The sequence below is a fragment of the Osmia lignaria genome, chromosome 10, assembly GCF_051020975.1.
Source record: "Osmia lignaria lignaria isolate PbOS001 chromosome 10, iyOsmLign1, whole genome shotgun sequence".
Lineage (NCBI taxonomy): Eukaryota > Metazoa > Arthropoda > Insecta > Hymenoptera > Megachilidae > Osmia > Osmia lignaria.
The window spans coordinates 12,146,445-12,171,334 of NC_135041.1; the positions used below are offsets into that span (position 1 = coordinate 12,146,445).

The window sequence follows — 24,890 nt, forward strand, 5'->3', positions numbered from 1 at the left end:
GGAACTAAATTTGGAAACTCAAATAAGGGTTAAATTTTCTAATTACTTTTCTTCTCTTAATTCGGCATTGTCTTCTAGATATCAGGGAGGTCGCCGAAAAGAAATTTAAGTTGTACAACATAGAATTTCAATAATTTTGGCAAAACTACCCCTATTCGAAACAATCCGATCTTCTATTTGCATCTTGGTACTTATTAGTCAATTATCATTATTACTAGTCAGTAATAGTAAACAGATTGTAAAACGCTTAAAAACCAGAGAAGGAAATAAAGGAGAATGATCGAAGAAGTCGAGTTTAAAAACAGCAAACGGTATATCTAGATGTCATATCTCTTCTGAAAGTATGTAAAACGTATGTGTATACATGATATATATATGTATAGAAATGAATAACCGTGCATATGTATATGTAAGTACACATAGAGTCCTATAATGTGCCCTTAAACGAGATCCCATAAAAGAAAAGAAAAAAAAAAAAACAAAAAAAAAGAAGTAATCTACGTTTTGTACGAGTACTTAGTTTTTACCTTGATATATATATATACATTATATAAATAAAATACGTATGTGTATATGCATATGTGTTGTATACACGTCCACACACTTAACACACATTCGAAATTGATTTTTCAATCAAGTTCAACGCACGGTGACTCCTATTGGTTGTAAACGAAAAAAAAAATTAATAACAAAACATTGAAAATGAAATTGCAAAAATAAACAACGTTTATAAACCGTGCACAATTATTATTGTTTCTTCGTTTCAGTTGATTTTTCATGGTTTCGTCCGACATCCTTTGCAACTCCCATCAGAAAATATTGTACAAATGATCGTGATGAGAAATAAAAAATACAGGAAGTGATTTGTTGATTGAATAAAGCACGAGTATCTACGAGTTCGATGAGTAATTATATACTTCAACATTCTACACTTTGTTGCGGCTGTTTTTCCCATGTTAACCTTTGATTTCCAGTCTTATCTGTTTTGAAGAACGTATTGTTAATTGGGAGCAAGACCGATACGACCAATCGAATGATAATTAAACCAATTATTCTCAAAAATTAGATACAATAATGAATACGATTATTCATTAGATGGATGGTTGAATCCCCTTAAATAGAGGGACCGGAAGTGGAGGTGGTCGCTCAAATTTTTGAAACCATTTATTATCAAAGTTTTCGAATATTACAAAATATGAAGGAAATCGTAAGTGAAAAATCAAATTACCCTGAAATCCCATGCAATTCAATTCACGAATAATTATTATTATAGGATCAACTCGAGAGTTAGTAGGTAAAACTGCACGCCACGATAAACCCATCCGTGGAAATGCTTTCTCCAAACAAAGTCATATTACCAGAAGCTGGAAGATTGTTCGCAAAGCGTAGAAGTTTACTGCGATGGTAGGCCAACAATGGCACGCTTTTAAACGTGGGCCAACATCGATATTCGCTCGAAATATCCAAATATTTTCATTTGAATTCTGCACGCCGGTAGGGAAAGAAGGGTGGGTTTGGTTCGTGCGATTTTCACGGTCGTTCAAGAATCTTTCCATCTCCGGAGGGGTGTATTCTTTTTTTCTTCTTCTTCTTTTTCTATTTTCCCTCAACAAGGATGAAGGAAGAGGCGGCATTTATTAGCCGGGAGTGGTCGATGTGCATGCCTGGAGGAGCCGGTCAATGCGGCAGCGCTGTATAAAGAGGCGGATTACACGGTGTCCATTTCAGGGTGTACAAGGAGCTGGTGTTTGCGGTAAGTCTTCCACATAGACCCGGCCGTACGGGGTCGTGTACAGCCACGGTCCTGGCATTATCTTCGCTGTTTTGCCGATTCAATTGTGTGTGCGAAGAAAGGCGGCGTTTAACAAGAGTTTAATAAAAGGCAAACAGCGGGGTCGTTGCTTCTCTTCGTCCTACTTCATCCGTATTCCCTTTCACGCTCTCTTCCTTCCTCATCCTTTACCCTCTTTCTCCTGCTTTTCTTCCTTGATCTATATCGATTTCTTTCCTTCTCTGTTTAAGGTTTCGATGCCTCTCCATTCCTCCGCTTCGAAGGGATTACACAGCCGGGGCAAAATACCAGGTTTCAGATGTTGAAACTGGGAGAGAAATAGGGAAGAAAGGAAGAGAGACGAAAGGGAAGATTCGGGAAAAAAAAAAAAGGATCGCAGCTGCCACGCACGGGTGGTTCTATCGAAAACCGATTCGTTCTTTGCTCGTTGCTCTATCTTTCCCTTGGAAATCCGTCCGGATAGAGGAATTTTCTTTTTTTAAACGCGTGCCCTTCTCTGTGTAACGAGAATTAGGATTAGAATAGGGTAAACTAGGTTGAGATATTATATATAGTTTTTAAATTAATTTGATTTATTTTATCAGAAGAAAGAACGAATGCTTTTGTGGCTAATTGAATTAATTTTTATTAACAATCACGTTATTAAGTTCGCCGCGTAAACATCTGCGTGGCGCAACGGAACGGAAAGGGTAGCTAAAGTAAGTCAGTAACTCGGTGGAAATCCGCCGGGGGCTGACCGGATCGATCAGCTCTGATGTAATTATCCAAACGCTGAATTTTTTATCGCGGTGAAACAATAACGTATTTTCAGAGCAAACAACATCCCGATACCGAGATACAGAAAGCAGAGAGAAAGAGAGCGAGTAACAGCCTCGTCCGCTTGTACGCCCTGTTTACGTAACGTGTAATAGAATAATCTGCGTTACGGAAGGGCCACCGCGGGCCAATCTACGGTCACATCCTTTGTTTTTCAATGGGATTCGCGTTCGCCAAGAGATTCCAATTCGATAACTCGTTATCCATACGATTTTATTTTTTCAAATATTTTTGAATAAAAGTTCACACTATTTTAGATTTTCTAATTAATGTTTTTCTTTCTTTTTTTAGATTCAACGCAAGAACGTGACAAAGTATTAGGAAGCCGAAGAAAAGAAACCTCTTTGCTGACTAAAATAGACACGGCGAGAGTGTGTTGGTTCACTGGCACCAAGTTTTCGGCTGGGTCTTTAGGGCTGCAAAAAATAAGGGTAATCCAACACTACATGGAAACCACATTGCGTTTTGCCAAGCGCAAGTCGTAGAATCAACAAATCCGCCGGGATTAGATAACATCCCCCGGGATTGCTGGCCCTTCGCTTATCCTCCACCGAATCCTGAAGGGCCCCGTCTTGTTGTCCCATCGGGTTATTGGTATCACTTAACGAAATCCGCGCCGAAATAGCTTTAAAAGCCCTGCCACCACCCCGTCACCGAATTCAAATCGATTTTTTCCGACCATTACCCTGAATCTCAGGAACGAAGAAGTTTTCTGAGAAATATAACCAGTCCCTCTTCAATTTTCAAATTCTTTATTTTACTAATCTAATATTTTCAAACGATTTCACGAAGTCCCATGGAAAATAGAAACAGAGTCAATTTGAAATAATCGAAATTCATCAAATAAGAGCAAATAAGTCATTTAAACGAATTCTTTTATTTTCCAGGTTAAAAAAAAAAAAGGCATGTCATCAATATCGAAGCCAGCTGTATATTCGACAAGATCGAAGTTGATTTTTCCGCCGGTATAAGGCCATCAACGACGCTTTTTTTTTTTTTTTCATTCATTTTCTTTCCCACCCCCCGTGGACCCCCTTTGACCCGCTCGTTATTCTATCTTTTTCTCCGACGCGGTCATACACTGCTTCTCGTTTTTACTTTTTTATTTTTTTTTTTTTTCGTTATTTTTCATCTCGTTCGGTCGAAGCTACTAAAAAGGAATAGGTGAAAACTGTTAATTGGTTCGGTGGTGAAAATACGGCGGCCTGGCCGGCGGCCGGCATCGACACATTCTAAAACGGACACCGTGTACGTGTGGGAACCGTGATAGGTGGTGCGGAGAACACAGGTGTGCGTATGCCACGAGCGTCAAGGCGTGTATCGTGGCAGCATGTCCGTCCAATTATGGAAAATTAATTGGCGATCAGTGACTCGGGGCGATGGAAACATAGTTCCGCGTCGAATAAACTTCCTTTGTATTCCGATCAGCCTTTGACAGCATTGTAATAATTAAAGTAATTAACATACGAGCCAATAAATTCACCGATCGTCCTGTTTCGCCTCGAGCGAACCAGGGACCAACAATTATAACTCGGGGCAATTCAACGAAGAAGAAAGAAATTATTCTTCTACATCTGATAAGAAATTTCAATTCGAAATTCGACGTAGAAAATTAGCATATTTTTATTATTATCTTTAATTCCTTGCAATAAAAAAGAACCACCCTCGGTGTTTGCAAAGCGTTCGATTTCTGTAAAGTATCTGAAACGAAAGCCGCGTGGTGCCGGTATGCCTTTCAATCTCCAATTTCTTTAAGGAACCACGGCTCTCGTTTCCTGTTTACAGCCAGCCAGGAGCAGAGAATCGTTTGGCTGGGTTTTAAAAAGTTTCCGCCACGGGAGATGGTTGCACGTGAAAAGATTACAATTTCCACGGTAATCATCGAGGACGAATCCTCCGGCGCTAATGCGGCGACAATACAGATGTTTTCACGTCTAAGCGGCGTGCTAAGTGGATGTCCTGCTCGTTTCCCTTAGCCCGTTCCCTTCGGCCCTACCGAGGGGTGCTAAGTTCTACCTGACCCCAAGTATCCAAGTGAACGTTTCGCGTAAGTACTCGTTACTTTACCTTACACTTGACTGGACGCCTTCTTGCCTCTTTGGTTGGGAAATAATCGACCAGAGAGAAAAAGCAACGAGCAAAAGCCAACAGAAATTGAGCCTGCGAATTATCCTTCAACCTATTCCTTCTCTTTACCATGGACCTTTCTGTCTCTTTTTTCTTTTTCTTTCTTTTTCTTAAGATGTAACGAACGTTTCGTGCAACTGGCCGAAATCCATAAGCCTAAGAAGCCACGATTATCCATCGAATGCAGATGAATTGACTAACAATAGTCTTGGTTATTTCACGGTTCTGTTAAGAGAGGATTTTTTGGGCAATTTAACTAAAATTCAATAACATTTCCAATGAACATTTTTGCTATAGTGTAAATACTAGGGGTTGATAAATAATCCTACTAAAAAAGATTTTAAAAACAACGAACGAAGCCGCAACGAAGCGGGTCAAAGAAGTCCTAGAAGTGTGAGTATTAGCGAGCCACTGCAAATATTTTTCGGATGCTGTAATCGCGCTACGTTTCTCCACCGCTCTATGGACCCTTTCCTTCCCTTAACGCAGCGTAAATATTGTTTTTCCCTTTAAAAATCGTATACGACCTGTGTCATTTTCGGCGTCGCAATCAAAGAGGCCGAATTCAACAAAGAATAATAAAAAAAAAGAATCATAATCGAGGAAGTCCGTGGTATCGTGTCGAGTATCGCGCGGATTAGCTGTCGGTTCGTTACAGGATGTAAATGTTTGTCTTCCTCCTATCTTTTTTTTTTTTTACTGACGTCAAAGAAATACTCGTGAAATCAAAATGACCCTAAGCCGGGGAACTAATCGGGTATCCATTAACGCGTCAACAAATTCTTTCCTTTACCTTTTATTTAACCTTCGAATAGCGAAGATATCGATATTAATTTTTATTTTAACCGATTTCCTCGATAATTATTTCACCTCTAACGAAATACATTCGGAAAGGGTTAAATTCACTTGAACCAGTTTACACGGTAGTCCGAAAGGATTCATCCTAGTCACTTCATGAATTGTCGTAACTGGTATCAAAATCGCATTCTAAACGGTTTACAGACGCTACGAGATTAGCATACGAATACCGATGCAGAAGTATAGTTAAACGGTATCTATTCGGCCACGGTGTTAATGAAATTCACAAGCACGTCGAACAAAGAGGATCCTCTTCGTTGGGATCATCATGGACGATTCCGTTCACAGAGATGGTTGCACCATGCTTTCCTCGTGATTCGACGACACCCTAAACCGGTGGGTACATACGTGGCCATGGGATTCGGTTCTCCGGGATCGGGCCACGATTAACGTACGGATTAGGATTAAGGTTGGCAGAGATTTCGTTGCGGACTACGGGATTGAAGCGTGCACGGATGGATGTTTAGCTAGAGGCAAGGGGGCAGCAGGCGATCACAATGTCCAGGGTACGTGCGCGCCCTACGAATAAACCTTTTCACGCTCCGTTCTCCGCGTATCGCATCACGATCCTCCCCACCCAGCTCCATCGACAACAATGATGATGACAGTCAATGCACATTACAACGGTTTTATGTTATTAATACGGACGCATTGGGCGGGATTTGAATAATTGAACAGATCTGCCGGATCAACGATTTGGAAAAGAAGGGAACTCGAAGAGTTTGCTCGATACCCTTGGCCCTTCTTTGATCAGCCATATTGCGTCTTGTTATTTTTCCAGAAAATAGATTTTTCAGGGAAATGTTTTATTTGTAATTGAGATTACAATTTTTTGGGTTTTGAATTTATTCGATGAACCGGTATTTCGATGATCGAGAAATTAAATATTTCAAAATGGTATCCAATAGTCTGGAATATCCGGCCGGTAATCCTGCACCGTTCAAATTCCAAATATCCCAAAATCGATATTTTAATACGCAGCGATGATCAGTGAAGTGTTTAGTACATTCGCGATTAGTCGAGTTACATTCGATTCGTTTCTATATTCGGCTACAACGTATACGCGCGATATTGTATGTACAGAATTTCAAAGTTGATGCGGGGTTTAACGTTGCTGAACGCTCGCATCAAATCGCCTTCATTGTTTATGCAAATAACGATGGAAGTAATTGGATGTAGCATTGAATTCCTGTTTGATAATTCGAGAGCTTCCTATAATCCCTGCGTCGAAATCATAATATCCTTAAATTTAAATGATAGACACTATGAAAAAAGAAATTGTTTCAATTCTAAACTGAGCTACTCGTTTCCAACTCATCTCATTTCGTCTCAACACCAGAAACCCGCCAAATCATAGACCGCTGTCGAATCCGCGAAATCCGCTGATGAAAAATATGAAAAAAAGGAAAAGAAATGCCCGATTAAAACCCGTGACGGAAGGGAAACACGTACTTATTTTCAGAAACAATATCGAGCATTCGATCATGCCCGTTCGTAGGTAAACGCTTCCGGAAGCATGATTAATTCGTGAATACGATTCTCAAAGCAAACTCGAAAAGCTCTGTAATACGCAAGACACGTCGTGATTATCCGTTGTAAATACGGTGTGTCTCCCACCGGTGTATCCCGTTTCCTCCCCCTTCCCTCGCGAACCACCCTATGGGTCGAAGTGGCATAAACGGCGTGGGGGGTTGAAAGGGCATTCTGTCGAGCCGTTCGACGTTCCACTCCCACTTTTTCCACCCCAAACCATCGTCGTCGTCAGGAGATTGCACCTCCGCCTACATCCTACCGGAAACCATCGACGAAGCTCTCGCTTCTCTCTCCGTCCATCCCCCTCTTTTCCTCTGTCGACTTGCCACATAGGGGATGCCGAGCGACCAAGGGTGGTGGAAAAGTGGACGGAGCCAGAGTGAGCCACGCCTCGTTCCACTCGAGGCAAAACTTTGCTGGATATATTCGAGGGTGTCTCTGTCACTAACACGGGGGTGGGCTACCCGTAGCTAGATGCCGGCGAATCTAAGCGCACCCCCCAGAGGTCAACGCGTACACCGAGTTGCACCAGTCGTCGGATATCCTTTATCAACGGTGTCACTGCACATCTGGACTTCGCCACGCGCGTCGCATCCTTTCCATCCTCGTGATACTCTCGCCGGTGAAACCACCTCCGATCGGCTACGTTTTGATAATCATTTTTTATGCCCCGAAAAATGCGAGTGATCGAATAGATTCTTCGAGCGTTCCCTGTGAGATAGGTACGAAAGACCTGGTGATTCGAATCGAACGGAAATCAGTGCTCGTGTTCGTCTGTGATGGGACAGAAGGAAGTCTTCGAGGGTTGCTCGACATTATGGACTTGAATATTTTGTGAGCACGGTTTTTCCTCGGTGTCGATGGCATGTGATAGTTGTGAACGCGTTATCGTATTTAAGGACGAGAAGAGAATTTTACGCCACTCTTAGAAACAGCGATGTCTGTTCAATTAATTCGAAGAATGTCTCTTCGTTGATTTTAATTCCATCGATCGACGCTCGTAAATAATCGTAAAGGGAACTCGAAGAAGACCGGTGACGAGTTTACTTTAAGAAGATATTACTCCTGTAACATGGTAGAAAGTATCTACGCGAGTGATTCGCCAAGATCGCGTTCTCCGATGACCGAGCCATCGAGTCCTCTTCAAGATGGTCCCGGGATATCCGGTTACAGTCACCGTTACCTCTACAACTATTCACCGGAGAGTCTGCAACTGAAGCAGAAGAGCAGCGACGAGCAGAACAACGTGGCTGGACGACGGCACAATACCGAGAAAACGTTCTCCAGGAGTCCTGTAAGCTCCGAAGAAACGAGATTCAGAGCTCGCGATGTATCGAGACCAAGTTCCTCGGCTACTATGTCGTCACCCACGTCTGCCTTTACTATAGAGAATATTCTGGCACCTAGACCCATTGGAAACGTGACACCGACCAGTACCAGCGGGCTTGGTTCTATCATTCAGAACCCGGAAACCGTTGGCTCGCCGTCGAGGACCGCGGCGATGCATCCTCTTCAACAACAAATTCATCATCTGGCGTTCACTTCTGCCGATTTGTTTGGTAAGCTGGTACCGATCCATTTTTCTTGAAATGAAAATTAATATATTTATTACACTTGGGTGCCATGGGAGAACCAAGAAGTCTCCTATCTTCGGACATGAAATTCCTTCCCTTACGCTTCTTCTTAACTAAAAGGAGCCTAAATTGCAGCCGTAGATCATGCTAATTCATAAATGCTTCGGGGAGTATTCGAGGCGTTTCGGCGCGTATTAAGCGCCGGGCAAAGTCTCGTAGCGGAAAAATGAAAGAAGGCGTAAATCCTTGGAGGGCCGACGCGTTCTGGAACGAAATTTCCTTTATGCCCTCGAGGGCTTTAAGTATTTCACCGGCGAGAACCTCGCGCAGATTGGGGATGCGCGAGCTGAAATCCGCAATCCGTTTCGATCATGCACGAACGATTTAGCGCCTCGCAATCCCGGCCCCGAAAGATGAAAAACGAGAAGGAAAAATATGCAACCCGATAGAAAGAGAAACTCTTGCTTGAAAGCATAAATTCGCCCTTCGCACATTTTTATACGGCGACGTCGCCTCTAAGCAGCTTTCTTCGAGATTTTAAACCAAAACATCCCTTGGGGAATGGGGTGTTCGAGTAAATTTTTTTTCCTACCCTCGTGCTAGAACGGACTTAGCAGACCCGTTGAAACCCATTACGATTTATACGTTCTGTTAACTTTAACGCGTTTGATTAGGGTGGTTTAAATTAATTGCATATTAATCGATGACCAACATTTCTACCGATGCAAATCCATGCCACAGGTATTAGTTATGTTTTAGAAAATAGTAACCATTATTTATCTTTTGTTTCAGCCGCAGCATACCCCAGTTTGTATTCCGGAGGATACGTAGCAGCGATGGCAGCCGCCGGCGTTTCTCTTCATGGTCAACCAGCGTTCTATCACGCTGCTCATCCCTATCAAATAAATCCAAATGTCACGGCCGTTGGTCCTATGACAAAACGGAAGCGTCGTCACAGGACGATATTCACCGAAGAACAATTAGAACGATTGGAAGCCACCTTCGACAAGACCCACTATCCGGATGTGATCCTGAGGGAACAGCTCGCCCTTCAGGTCGATCTCAAGGAAGAACGAATCGAGGTGAGTTACAATTAATTATTTAATGCGTGATGGGACATTTTAAATGGATAACAGCAAACGAGTTAATTACTTGTACGAACTTTTGTTAATAATAGCATTATCCTGAAAATAACATATTTTCTTTGTCGACGGTAAACTTCACATAGGGTCGTGAGAATGTTACGAAGTTCCTCAAAGGTTCCACCGTCGGTAGCTGCCTAAACTGACAAATTACTCTCTCGAACCTAGGAGAATATTAGGTTTTCGGTTGACAAACATTGACCATTCGGATTGTCCAAACTCTCGTCCCTGAACGCATAATTTCAAACGATGACAAAATGCCTTCGCTTTCAATCTTGAAATTTTCGACGTTTGCCTTCGTAATTCATCGACAATAACGTTCTGTAACGCGATCATTAATATTATTTAACGAATCGAGTCAACAAATTTCATGGTGGATTAAAAGCTTTGCCGAGAATGTGTTCAATTACACCGTTCAATAAATTTGAATTTCTTTGTTTGGGCGATCTTGCAACATTTATCGATGTTACAAAGACACACACACACCGGTGGATAGAATTTATGAATTGTAAAGATTCGCATCGCGTTGGAGCATTAATTTTTAACCGGTTCTCCTTATAATTAATTCCTTTCGAGTGCCGCTTAACGATCATTAATCGAACAAACATTTTTATGTTAATAAATGATCATCGTTTCCAAAGTGAAAACAGTTTTGACGTTCGATTGTTGGCCGGGTGTTGCTGGAAGGAGCATTTTAAAAAGGATTTACTAGCGTGTCATTGAAACTGGATTGTCGAAGGAACCCTTTTTCTCGCAGGGCATTGTTGCCCTTATTTGAAAGGTAGGAGGGAAGATCGATGCTCAGTTTCAGTTTTCGAAGGAAATAAGCATCCAAGATGATTTCTTATTAATTTTTAAGGATACTTAAAGGTTGCGATATTAATTCTAAAAAGTAGGTACGATAGTTTTATCGTTAATTTGTAAATATGCCTGGGAACAACAGAATGTTTGAAAGAAACAAACGGTGATAAGAACAGGCTGTTACGATAATCGCGTTCCAGCGATAAGTAAGATGAATAGAATCAAAGAAATTCTTTATTCGCGTCGGGCAATTTGTTGGAACAATCGTACAATCCCAAAGTCATTCACACTTATCGTGGAACGAACAGAGACCACCCGTATCGTCGGCTTTGCCCAAAGAAAATCCCTCGTCTCGAGAGTCTTTAAAGACTTTGAAACAACATATACCTGCAGCGCACCTGCCGCATCGAGTAAGAGTTTTCGGTGTTTGTAGAGAATTAGTAGAAAGGCGACTTTTGAAACGAGAAAGAGGAAAATGCCGGGATAAAGAAGAGAGGAGGAACTGGCTGGAGAGGGCCTAAAGCACTCCATCCTATGTTTGGAAAGAAGCACGACTGTTTACCCGTGCGACGGTCTTTCCTATCTTCCCGATTGCATTAACAAAATGCAGAAACACGAACTGTAAACATTCGGCTATAAAAAGCAAGGTATATGTTTCAATAAAAAACGAAAGAAAATTAGAATTTCTTTAAATAACAAAATCCTTTGAACAACAAAGGATAAGAGCGAATTAGACGATATAATCGAAGAGCTAAGAATCAGATCAGTGCAATATCCGACACGATGAAGCATCAATCGGCAATAAGAGAGGTATCGATTTGTCGGCCGTCGTTTAAATCGAGTCAGACAACCGTGAGGAACAAATGCTGATTTCAAATGTGGGATGAAGCCTTTTGATCTTCGCTAGCTCCCCAGCCTCGTTAAAAGTCTGCCCGACGAGCAGGTAAACGGGGTTATCAATTAAGCGTCCGTCCTCGTAGAAATTAAGGTCTGATTAATTATTATACGAACGAAGCGTTTAAATTGGAATAATCATCGAATTGTCACCCTACCAATTAGAAATACAATATATTCCTTCTTATTCGTTTCAATCCCTTTTTTTCCCAGAATAAGGGAACATCATTCTTCCAGCTACTGAAAGTTGTATGAAATAAACGCAAACGGGGCTTCGACGGGCTTCCTTCATCAAACAATTTCCTATTCCAGGTGTGGTTCAAGAACCGACGTGCCAAGTGGCGTAAACAGAAACGAGAAGAACAGGAACGTATGCGGAAGCTTCAGTTGGAGCAACGTCAGCGTAGCGACGACAACGTATCCACCGCTACGGTCAAAGTGGCCGATCATTTGACTCTTGCCAGACAGCAGCAGCAGCAACAACAACACGAACAAGACACCGACAGTTCTGATCTCGAAGTGGCGTAGTTAAAATATTGGTTTTAGGCTCCTTCATTTTTATCTTTTTTCATTGAACCTGGACGAGCAGGTTCGTTCTCCACCCCTTCGCGCAGGGGACGTGTAAATAATGGAATTAGGGTGTAAATATGTTTGTACATACAGCTTACGCGCGATGTGTATAATAGGTAGTGAAATAAATTATTGAATTCAAGATACGAAGGAGAATATACTTTTCCAATTTTCGTGATTATATTTTTCTTTCAATAGACAAATTTTGAATGAATTTATATTTCCCTAATTTTATACTGAAAAGTATTTCTTTCTTCTTTTTAGTCTGATAATTTGAATAATTTTGTATTTCTTAATTTACGTTCGGTATTTAGTTTCAAGGAAATGACCGGCTGCGTGGCAGAATGGATCAGTGATTAAAATCCGTCGGCAGTTCTCGTGGCTTCATAGTTGGAACTTAGTTCTACGTGCCTCGGCGATTATATTATTAGTATTGTGCGATAGGGGTGAAAGACCAGCAGCTGGTTAAGGGAAACAGCGACTCCATGGACAACGTAAGTTAACCGGGAGTAAAGTTGGGGCCAAGTTCCGGGTAAGTACATAAATCCCGAGGGCGACCAAGAACTAAGACGTTCTCTGCGGTACAACTTTAATAGGTTCCGCGCCGTAGCTGCACTGAGACCTAAAGACGATCGACTTAAACGTGGCTTCTTTTATTTTCATCGACAGAGAGTACTTTTTCTTTTCCATTACTCAAACTTATCACCATTACTGGTAAGTTTTCTCTTCGAATTCTGATATTGTTTAAAAAATTAACAATTATTACGTCGATTTATTCAGAAATTATTATGTACTCGCAATTAGATCAGGCTTCCCTAGGGAAAACGGTGATATGGGAGAAGCAAGAATTCTCCAAATCTTCATTTTGATTGATTTAGAAACAAAATAATATCATTTCGAATTATTAAATATTATAAAATTTAATACATAACTGAAAAGTACGAATAACTAAGCGAATATGAATTCAAATTTTCGCGCGGCAACGTTCATACGCGAGGAGTGGGAGGCCAGAGACCTATATATATGAGGCCCGCTTCGCTGCACTGCACTGGCATTTTCCCCTGAGACGCCTACGGGGAAGGATCGGAATCATGTCCACGAAACCAAAAAAAACTTAATCATGAGTTTTTTTATTATAATACACTGACATTTAAAAATACAAAATTGAAGATCATTGGGTGCTTTTACAACACAACCTATCAATCGTCCGTACGGTTTCCGCTGTCTTATGTCTCCACTTCTTCATCTGCCTCTTCTTCTCTTCGTCATACGGACACTCCACTTTGGTAACTCTCCTACCTCTGTCCTTCTCCGCTCTTCCGACAGGAAGAGTATTCGGGCCCACATCGACGACCTTCAATATTTCAATAGGATTCAAAGCGAACTGACTGCATTCGGGTGAACCAATGGTGAGCACCAATACGGTTATAAATTTATAAAAATAAGTGCTTCTTAGCAAATATGAAGCACCTTCGCCGTACTGATACAACGGTGGTCCAAACGAATTCACGTCGTACATGTAATAAGCACCGCAGAATTTGAAGACGCCGAGACAGGTACTCTCGCAGGTGAGAATGCCGAAGTGGTACTTGAGGAACATTTGTTCCAACGAGTGCCAAAGATACTTGCACGATTTGGCATACAATCTACCGCATATCGCGGGTAGAACTTTCGCCTCGAACATGGTCTCCCCTACCTTGAAGTGGCTCATCAGGTACCTGTTCCAACAATTCACGTGACTGTACTCGTACTTGGTCGATTTGAACTCTGCCTCGAGCTTGCTGTGGGTATAATATCTGTCGCCGCACATCACGATTACGTCGAGGGTCTTTGCGGTCCAATACTCAGGCGCCATGATCCTGGTCATACCGGCGGAAACAACGTAACAGGCATACGTCTGCATCCCACGATTTTCTTTCTCAAACATACTGTCCGTTATGTGAATCTCGCCCCAAAGAGAGAACAACTTGTTGGATTCTTCGACAACGTACTGATGCCAGCGCATCTTCACCACGAAATCTTTGTTACCCTTCTTCTTGGGAACAGCCAGGCATTTGGCCCAGCTGATCTTATAGAGTTTCAACCATGTCGGTTTCTCGATCGCCTCTTTAAGTTCACCCTCTTCCTGTTCTATAGTGCACGGATCTCTCATATCGAAAGGATCAAACGGACAGTCGTCGATCGTCTTCTTCTTCACCAGATGCTTCGGTGGCTTCGGTGCACCCCGTTGCAGTAATTTCAAATTGTGGATTTGACAACAGCGATGGACCACGTGGTAAATTTGAACCGTGAAGAATTTCTCTTCCGTCGATTCTTCTTCGGCTGCTTCTTCCTTCTCGGAAGCAGCCTCTTCTGTAGTCGTTTGAGGTTGCTCTTCTGTAGTCGTTCGGGATTGCTCTTTTCCAGTTATTCGGGATTGATTATCTCCAGTTATTCGGGATTGATTATCTCCAGTTATTCGGGATTGATTATCTCCAGTCATTCGAGATTGTTCATCTCCAGCCGTTCGGGATTGTTTATCTCCAGTCGTTCGGGATTGCGCATCTCCTTGCGAAGCACTTTCCGTGGTTGCTTCCGGCTGTTCCTCTGCCGTCGCGGCCTCTTCCGTTTCCACCGTCTCAGATTCTGGAGCCTGTTTCTCAGGCTTTGGAACAGAATAAACGTAAGCTCTTAATAACAGAATCATCAGATGTCTTCGAAGAGATTGTCGACTACAAAATTTCATTATACACGCGTATCCATCGTCGTCCCAATACCCAAACTTGTCGCATCGGTACGGATTGTACAAGTACCAGAAGAGATTATCGTTCCAAAATGCTAAAGAGAATCGTGTGGTACGAAATATGCAATTACGAAAACGTATCTTAAGTTTATCGAACCAATCTTCTATCTTTTTGATCCCTTTATGAACAGCTGCCTTTTGTTCATCGGTGATCTTCTCGGAACCGATTTCTAACTGAACGTTCATCAATTCTTTTCGTTCCAATAACATCTTCCGCTTCATGTTCCTCTCTTCGTAATCCCACGGGATGTCCGTCACTATAGGCACGTCGTTTATTTCTTGGATCAGCTCCACTTCGATACTGTATTTGTAATTATACACCACGATGTCGTCTAATCTTTGCTTCTCCTTTATGTTGATCATGCCAATGTGGGTGTACAACATCCACGCGTGATCGTAGATGTAATCGATGTTCACGCTCCAAGCGTACTTGTACCTTGCGATAAGTCGGAGTGATTTTATAAATTACATCCGAAACCTTATTAAACGTAGAAAAATGAAAATAATTGCAAAGAATCCAAAGTACCTGATTTGTGTCTTAGCCAGAAGAGCAATGATTGCCTGATAGAAACAGAATTTCCAAGTCTTTTGACGCGCCCTTAACACACCGAGTTCCGGCAAATGCATTCCTTTCAGACCGTGAAGACATACATCGGCATAGATCCTTGCGCCCTTTGCTTTCGACGGTAACTCGAAAATGATGTAATCACCGTCGACTAAACCGGGATGTTCACCGGCAGCTCGATCCACCAACAACTCCTTGCCAGGCAAGGGACAAGGTTGCGGGATCCTGGCGTGACCTAATTCCTTGCGATCGGAGAAATCCTTCGCAGGGTCTTCGAACTCGTCCTCTATCTGATCTGTATCACACGGAAACAAGTCTGTCCTGGTTCTTCTCTTTTGTCTTCGTCGTTCTAATATCTCGTTCGCCAGGTCGCGGGTCGTACACGGCCACACGCCTGGCCATTTGTCGCTCGTTGTTTTCGACACTCCGTCTCGTTGGGTATCTATCTGGGTATCCGACTTTGATTCGTGTACCTGTGTTTAATTATCAATTTTTTAGATATATATTTTTAACGCGAATCACAAGCGGATGATGGATCGCTAACCGGTAGGTTGGCACGCATGTTTCGCCAAATTCGAATCATCTTCTTGCGATCCAATTTATTAGGTAACGCCAGCTGATCTCGAAGCTGAAACGCGTTCAACGGCAAGCATTTATGATGCGCGTTTAAATCCTCTTCCGATTGGACGCGGGGAAATTTTCGATAAGGCGCTGGCTTTCTACGCTTGAAAATGTCATCCTTTTCCAGTTTCTCGCGATCCTCCATGTATCTGAGGAAATCGTGAAACGCGTCTTATGAAACAGACGCCGGCGTCGACTCGTTTTCGCATCTTTCTTACGTGTTCATGTAAAGACGCCAGAGATCCTTATCGTCGCATTTCCATTTTTCCCGCATCACGCATCGCTCGATCCAAGATTTCTTCCTCTTTTCACCCGGTTCCTCCGTCACTTCCTTTTCGCCTTCATTCCCCCCTTCATCCGCGGTTGCTTCGCTCTCACCCCCTGTCGTGGTATAATCGGTCGTAGCCTCATCATCGGTTGCCTTGAACGATATTTTACTCAGTTTCGTCGATATTTTACTCAGCGACATCGATGATTTACTCATCTTGATTGATATTTTATTTATTCCTGCATTTATTATTCAAGCACACTTTCATTTAATTTAATGTAATTTTATCAGAACAGTAAATGTTTCATTTGAAAATGCAACGGAATCAGCTCATCTTTGATTGATAACGGTAGCCAGTGTATTATAATAATTTTCTTAATAAAACAAATAATTATTCGATCATTTTTCGTCGAATAATAAATGTTTCGTTAAAGTCGATTTAATACACAATTTTCAATTTTCCGTTGCAATATAACCAAACAAGTAATTAGCTGACATTTGATCTTCGGGTGGAATTTGAATTTGTCGCCGAAAGATATTTCCGTGATGAAAAATTGAAAAATAATTTCGCTCGATGAATCGATCGTTGAATGGCCATTGAAAAAAAAGGGGTTGTAATGAACAATTTATTTTTCTTTTCTCTTCTGGTTGACTCTTTTGCATCCCCCCCTCGGGCCCGTTTAATAACGAAGAAATTGTATTCGAATTTTCACGGTTAAATATATATCCGGTGGAATATGAATAGGTATTTTCGGCGGGCGAGTCGGGAAGCTGGACAAATGCAACTTCTCAAAAGGGCTGACGAAAGATTTAAAGCGTTCTGTTCTGTGATTTTGTAATTATTTTCCTCCGAAGTAGACGAAACCATAAAACGTCAAGCAATCTCAGCGCGCGAAGCCACACTGCGACACAAAATTTTCAAAGTGTTTATAAAATTACGCCGATACACGATGGAAATAACGTGAAACCTTACCTTTTCGGGTAATATTCTGATCATTATTGGATTTAGGAGCCCCACTGGTGCGTTTACGATAAATAATTTTTGTTACGAATTTTGGTTGAATTTATTTTCTTAAAAAATATGCAAATTTATAAATCAAAAAATTTTTATCTGGATAATACCGCAGAGATAAAACTTGCGGAAACGAAGATACCTTTCCTTTATTTTTTTTTAAGTTTGAGTGCAGCTATTCTCTAACGGGTATCCATTGAGATAACGAAAATGGAGCGAGCGTCTTTGCTCGTTTTTTTTTTTTTCTTTTTTCTAGTAAAACGAGAAGAGAAGAAGCTTCCGAAGGTCTGTCAATGTATCTCGTGGGAATCTGAACAGCAGTCGAAGTCAAAGTGAATTTGAAGCTGAAATCGGCCTGATCCTCGCAAGGTTCCGCTGTGGAGCAAAGTTTCTCGGGCAAATCAAAGATCAAGACGCAACTCTGTCGGGTAAAATTTTAATGAACTGTTAGCGTAGTACCATCGAGAAAAGACGGATCGATTGGTCGCAACGAACGGCTAAATCTCGAAAGCTCGTTGAAATGAATTATTACGCGAGAGGTGGTCGGCTAGTATGAATTACCAACGAGATAACCGGTAAGATAAAAAGGAAGACATCGAATATCAGGGAAAATTTCAATAATTTCGTTGTACAAATTACTTTAGAAATTTGATATTAACGAGCAGGTAATATTATTTCTCAAACACATCTGATTCTCTGTTCCCTCTATAAAATAAATTAGAATGAAAATTAAATTTAACAATGTTTATCAGAATATTAAAATGAAAAATATTAAATTCATTTCCGGGTCATTCTTTTATAATGAATATATTATTTATAAAATAATTTATTGCACAGTGTAGGTGTAGTTTTAAGTAGGTATCCATAGAATTGAACGGACAATCCACGTGCATCCGGCTCGGAAACATTCATGAAGAGTAAAGAAGAGAGAAGAAGCGGATTGCCGCGTATACAGGTACGTGTATACGAAAGGGGTCGTGGAGGGAGAATGCAGAATAAACAGTGCATTATATGCAATAACGCACAAAACGCCCCTACGGCTGTACAGCCATCTTCTTCGAAAGTTCCCGTACGGGAACGCACACACGACCAATCCAATTAATTTTATTTTAATTACCGCATCGTCGAGCACACGCCGATTGTTATTGTTTCGGCGGCGACGAATCGACCGTCGCGTCGCGACGCCTCGCTTCGTTATTTCCCGATGACAATTTCCGTCTGTCCGCATCGCCGCGAGAACCATTCGGACGGGAAGCGAATTCTTTTTCAAAGTACCAGGTTGTTTCATTCATGAACGAGATCGTCAGACTTTTCGATTCTTCGTAATCGTTCAAAGTCGATCCTCGATAACTTTAACTATTTTCTAATTAGTGGATTTGACGAACACTTCCACCACCCCAGGGAGTAAATGGTTAACGCGAAATCTGTGTTACGATAATTAAACTTTTTGTATCATTAACGAGGTAACGATTTTCAATCACTTCACTTGATTTATGCATGTATTGGTGATGCAAATATTGACAGGTAATTATTAGTGGGTAATTACGTATGATTCCGTAACGTCACAATGAAGCATTGTAACCATTTGGTAAGAGTCAAAAGAATTATTTATTTCAATTCAACAAATTGACAATCAAAGTAAGCAGCAATAATTCGAATCAATAATTTTTACTCATTATTATGGTAATTACCTTGTATCTTTTGTTATATAATTGAGGTGATTTTGAAACAAAATGTGTGGGAAAATCGTGAATCGAAGGGGTTCAATGTTGGATACAATCATTGTACTAGCTACGTGTCGCTATTACGCTATTATTATTTTATTGAATTGATACAGTAGTAACACAAGTTATACCGTGTTAAGAATAATAAACGAGGTAAGCATAAAATATTGGTAGCAAATATTCATAGAATTTCAATCCTCAATAATTAAGCCGACCATATAATTATATACATCGATATGATCCTCTTCTAATGTAATTTTGAACTAACAAAATTTTCCATTCTACATATATTTTTCACCAATATTAATCCTAGAACAATGACACAATTTCCTTAATAATCAGAGTTTCGATACGTCTGACTATATCCGTATATTTCTACTGCGGAGATGAACTGCGTTAAATTGGCCAGCAAGCATTCACCGATTTCGAGTTTTCTTTCCATTTCACTGTCAACCTTTCGTTCCTGAAGAATCGCGAAACTAAACCGAGGCTGAAAATGTCCCCAGGAGGGATTTACAGGCGCGAGGAACTGTCCGAAACGTAGCAGTAGTCTTTAAAAGTAAGAGATTGTCCTTGGTCCGCGACCCCTTGACGGACCTGTCCCCGAGGCCGGTCCTTTTAATTACCCGACGTTAAATTCTTTATCTGGCTGAAACAATGTGGCGGGCTCGTGTTTTCAGACCAAACAAACCCCATGTTGATACGCGGTAATAGAATAATCTGGCAGCTGATTCCGGGGATATAGCCCGCGGGGATAGAAACCCACACGATTTCTGCACCCGGTCTCTGCGACTACATCCCAGAACGAATATCAACCACCCCATCCCCGTGCCTCCCTTCGCCTAACCATCGTGCACCCTCGTAACCTCGTACGAGAGGCCAGACCCCCTTCTCCACGTGTTTACACACTCTCTGGCTATGCCCTGGACAAATGGTTTCCGGTGTGACGGGGATACGGACCACGGGGGTACGTTACCATGTTTCGCATGACAATAAATCATATCTGCATTACGAAACCACCAGCCTTCCGTCGTCCATCTTCCAACGCGTACCAGATCATCCGTGAACCATGCTTCAATGCAATGGAACGATTAACAAAATTTGAACGAGTGTTATTATTACAGAAAAATTGAACGCTTGAATTTAGAAACGAAAATCCTCGGTATAGATCGAGGGCAATATTACGATATTTCATTTTCCTAAATTAGCAAGATTTCTCTCAGCGAAGAAAACACAATTATTATGTTCCTTTTTACAAAATGTTTTGCAGCATTGCAACGAGCCCGGTGATAAATGAGAAAAGCATCGCCGAGATAATTTAAAGAGCGAAGAAGAAAATGCTCGAGGGACGACGATCAGGATAACGATGGTTTACATAAAGCTGCGCGACGAGAGTTTATGACTCTCAATACGAAGCCGGTTGTTTGCCCGTTTTCACGCTCTTCTATCCTCGGCTGCCACCGGTGAAAAAAAAAAGAAGGAAAAGAAAAAGAAGAAAAGGACGAATAAAAAGTGAAAAGGATCCCGACAAAGAAGAAAGGAAGACTGCTCGTTAAGGTGGCGAGTAACAAGCAAATAAAAGAATGAGAACCGTGGCGACAGAAATAGGAAACAACGTTCATCGCTCTTCTTCACGCGCCACTTACTTCAACGTCATCTCGTTACGTATGAGGAAGCAGGTAACGCTTCCGCAAAGTGAACGTTGAAGAAAAAGACACCCTTTCTGCAAATACGGATCTCGCCCAGAACGCCGTCCCTTTGCGACGAGACGTTCTTTTCTATCTGATTCGTCGGCACCAGACAAAGGGCCGAAAAAGAAAGGCGCGACTAAAAAAGGAGACACATCTGATCTTTGAAGTATCTCGTTATTATCAAAAAACGTCGGGTCCTTGTAAGGGACAAACGTTCGCGTGAACGTTTCCACGTGAAAACAGAAGAGACGCGACGAAAATAATGCGAGAAACGAAATCAATCTTTCTCCATCTCCCTCCCACATTTTGTAAAACGACGAACGAAGATGCCTAGGGGGTTGTTCGACAGTCGCGCTCTGCTTATATCGAGTCTGTCGATGGCAATAAAATACTCGTTCGCTGGAATGTCGCGTTTCAATCGTTTCGATATTGTGGGGTCAGAAATGTGGTGGTGCGTTCAGGGAATATACGCATTTTCAACTCGTACACCAATTGATACCTGTAACAGTACACTGATCAAGTGGCGCGATTATTTTATTTAAAAAACAAACTTACCCTTTTTCGACCATTTCCGGTCAAACCGAGAAAAAAAAATTTTTTTTTTCGGCCATTCGTTCAGATTTTCATCCACTAAACACCTTGGCGCAAGAATTTTTTCGATAACTCTTATCGTTTGGCCTGTACAAAAGTGACAGAAAGTCTAAATGCTACAGTCCCCTTATCAAGATTTTCAAGGGTTGGCTAAAAAGATTTATGATGGACGAATTTTCAATTGAGCCCTAGTAATTAACGCGTTAAAGTCGTGTCGATAACCACCTTGATCTTCAAATGAAATTCTCACCATTTATCGAAGAATCTAATCCAATCTGAATCAACGATAGAGTTCAATTAAACTCTTTTCTTTGAACTGAATTTTTTCTCCGTTTCGATCGTTCCTCGCTACTTCGACGTTGATCTGCTCCTGTTATAGCAGACGAACCGGATGATATTAATTAATAGGTTGATTAACTGGTCGTAACGAGGGACCAGCGCGGTCTGTCGTTTTCAAAGTTTTCGTGTAATCAAATGAAACGATGAACGAGAGGTGGAACAGGTAACGCCGGGGGTGAGATTCAGTTTTAGGGTGAACTGAACTCACCTTTGTCGGTGCTGTTGTCTGTGTCTTTATCCTAAGGGATTTCATTTCCATTAGCGAGCCGAAGTGGTTCAAACGAACGAAACGCGAACGAGAAATTTTTGTCTTATCGTATCAAACTAACCGTGATATATTCGATAAACGCGTATCTCTCAATTTTCACCTGCTTCCTTAAAAAATAAATCGAGGTCTTATTGCTTTCTCCTCCTTTCTACATAACGTCATTAGCATCGCTGTCGGACATTTGAAACCCCTATAGAAAAATGGAATACATAGATATAAAGAACCACCTTAGAATATATTTATGTCAAAGCAGGATAAGGAGTGCCTACTAATGGGCACATTACCGGTTTCCTATCAAGAAAAAGTATCGTCCAAGATGTTGACCTCCATTATTCTCATTAGCACCCTGTAACAAATCTAATATAAACTAACTATAAAATTTGAAACAGAATATAAAAAGAGCAATTGTTAAAAATATTAATATATAAAACTATATATAAAATCGATCATGAACAATTTACATCGTCCATTTGCGTCATATTTAAAATGAATATTTTTTAACGTGTTAAATGGATGAATTTTGAAATGTCTTGCCTACGGCATCGAGGAGATAACAGCTGTACATGCAATTCAATTTTCAAAATTACTAGTTTATATTAACGATGTAATACCAATTTATATTCTGAATTTCCATTTGTTCTTCTTTATCGAATTATTTGATCAAATTCGTTTGAACGTCCCCGTAGGGTGGCCGAACAGACTGATAATTGTCTATGCATTAGCATCGAGAGTCAGTGTCATCATCGAACAGATCCTGAAAAAGGATTAACCGGCGAATGAGAAGACGGTATCGGAGCAGTCAACGGCACCCGATTGCGTGACAGGAGTCAAAGCATTCGAAAGCAATGAGTCCTTCATTCGGGACGAGAAGAGGCAGTTAATAGCTGGAGGACAATAGAGGTTGGGGTTGGCTGTTTCAAGGATCCTGGGAGTAAGTACCGGGGGATAGGTTTGGTCGCAGGCGTGACTGTGTGAGACCCTCGCTGAGATAATTGAGCCGTCAGCTGCATGAGCCTCGAGCGCCATGATAGCGCCAGCCACCGCCACCCTCGACAATGTGTTTTCTGCTCCGAGCTGCGGAGGAACACTTAGCTGAGGAGCACGCGACGAGTCCCCGGTTCGAATTACCCCGAAAAACCATCCCTTAACCAATGCTTCCCCGAGACACACGCTCGCTGTCGCCTCGTTAGAATAATTTAACCCGAGAAACACCCCTTACAATTTCTAATACTTAAATAAGTAAACCAAAATCGCAACTTTTTGAAAATTTTCCAGATGAAAGGAACGACTTAATTTTTAATTAAAAAATTAGTTCCTTTTAATTCCCTGGCATGCTTTATAAAAAAAACTCTGTTTTTACAGATGTTAATAGGTGATCCCAAAAATGAAAGCGATTTAAAACGGCGAGGTTACGGTGTTACGACGAGTATTGTACGTAAAGGATGAAAAGTAAGCAGAGTTATGAAGAGTGTACGAATGTTTTATTGTGAAAAGAGTAGGCTCGTTATAATCCCTCTAACTCGATGTGGGATTTAGTAATGCGAGCCGACGCGTGAAATCCCGACGGGTTTTCTCGTGATGAGAATTCAGTCTCGGTGGGTATGCAACGACAATCTTGAATACGGTCGCACTACCCGGAAGATCGAAAAATCTGCATCCTTTCTTTACCTTGAGCGATTCTAAATTTTCCTATTCAAGATTTTATCAATATCAATTGATAGTTTCTCAGGGTTAAAATAGTATAATATGCAGGTGAAGAAACAATTTAACGTGTAAATGATATTTTAACAAACACCTTGGTAGAATGCCACGGCACCGACAATTAAACCCTTGTACCGTTCTTATCAGAAACAGGTTAACGTCAAACAATGCTGTTTAAAAGGAAAAGGCGCAGGGAGGAAATAAAAATGATTTTAAAAACCCTTCTATAATCTGCCGCCTTTTTATGACTACCCTAAAGCGTGTATAACGTGAGTAGCGAGATAACGAGGAAATAAAATCACCGGCCATGAACGAAAGATTCATTTAAAGCGCAATTTTTCCATGATATTTTTCTCGGTCAAAAAGACAGACATCGTTCAAAGCGCGCTACGCGTTATTGCAGACTTTACTAAACATTCTACGGTCGGAAAGGGGAAGAGAGAGAGAAAGAAAGAGAGAGAGAGAGAGAGAGAGAGAGAGGGATGAGAGAAAGAGATAGAGGCAGTAATGCGGACCGATTATCCATCCCTAGACACAGATACCTCCCTCTTCTTTCGTCACTCCTCTCCCTTTACTGTATTCCCCGTCGAGGTACCATGCAACGATCCCACCCCTCCGTGAAAGCCTGGAGGGAGGGAGAGTCGAGAGGACTCGCTTAGGTAAGCTGCACATTCCAGAGGGATGGAAAAGTAGAGGGGATCCGGTGAAGTCTCGACATCCGACGGGGATGATGGTTTCCACGGGGGCCACACCCACCACCCCTAGAGACAGCCAATCGCATGGACGGGACGAAGGGTTGCCAGCGATCCGAAAGCTGTCACCGTGCCAGCTCTGGCTTTGCCAGCATCGCACCATATAAATCTAGAATTTAAGGTCTTAAAACGTTGCTGTTTCCCGTTGCTGTTCCCTCCAACGCCGCTCCACCTTTTCGACGTTCAAACGACCCTTCCGGTTTCGCAGCGAGCATTCCGCGAAAAAGATCGAACGAATAGAACCCGCATCTGGACGACTCCTTTGTCTCCTCGTTACCCACGTATTTCCCTCGTGATTTTCAAGGAATCCCAGGACCGCGTCTCCTTTTACTTCGACGAAGAAAATAATGTCGGGAATGTGCTACTCGCATCGATCGCTTAGGAATCCTTCGCTATCATTCTATACATACGTAAGTATTGTTCCTAAATACTTCACTATTCCGACTATTGAACGTTACATTAAATTAAC

General features: G+C 41.6%; 2 protein-coding genes across 2 annotated transcripts; one reads left to right on the forward strand and one right to left on the reverse strand.

Annotated features, from left to right (window-relative positions):
* The first annotated feature begins 643 nt into the window (after nucleotides 1-643).
* Nucleotides 644-12,241, forward strand: Gsc (goosecoid homeobox). Its single transcript, XM_034340275.2, has 7 exons — nucleotides 644-905; nucleotides 975-1,207; nucleotides 1,274-1,508; nucleotides 1,615-1,753; nucleotides 2,023-8,685; nucleotides 9,493-9,782; nucleotides 11,850-12,241. Exons 5-7 carry the CDS (start codon nucleotides 8,199-8,201, stop codon nucleotides 12,063-12,065), a joined length of 993 nt encoding a protein of 330 aa, XP_034196166.1. The 5' UTR covers nucleotides 644-905; nucleotides 975-1,207; nucleotides 1,274-1,508; nucleotides 1,615-1,753; nucleotides 2,023-8,198; the 3' UTR covers nucleotides 12,066-12,241.
* Nucleotides 12,242-13,278: 1,037 nt separating this feature from the next.
* Nucleotides 13,279-16,959, reverse strand: LOC117611610 (uncharacterized). The gene is made up of 4 exons (XM_034339620.2): nucleotides 16,294-16,959; nucleotides 15,999-16,224; nucleotides 15,416-15,927; nucleotides 13,279-15,325 (listed from the first exon to the last, which is right to left on the reverse strand). Exons 1-4 carry the CDS (start codon nucleotides 16,557-16,559, stop codon nucleotides 13,279-13,281), a joined length of 3,051 nt encoding a protein of 1,016 aa, XP_034195511.2. The 5' UTR covers nucleotides 16,560-16,959.
* Between the last annotated feature and the right edge of the window lie 7,931 nt (nucleotides 16,960-24,890).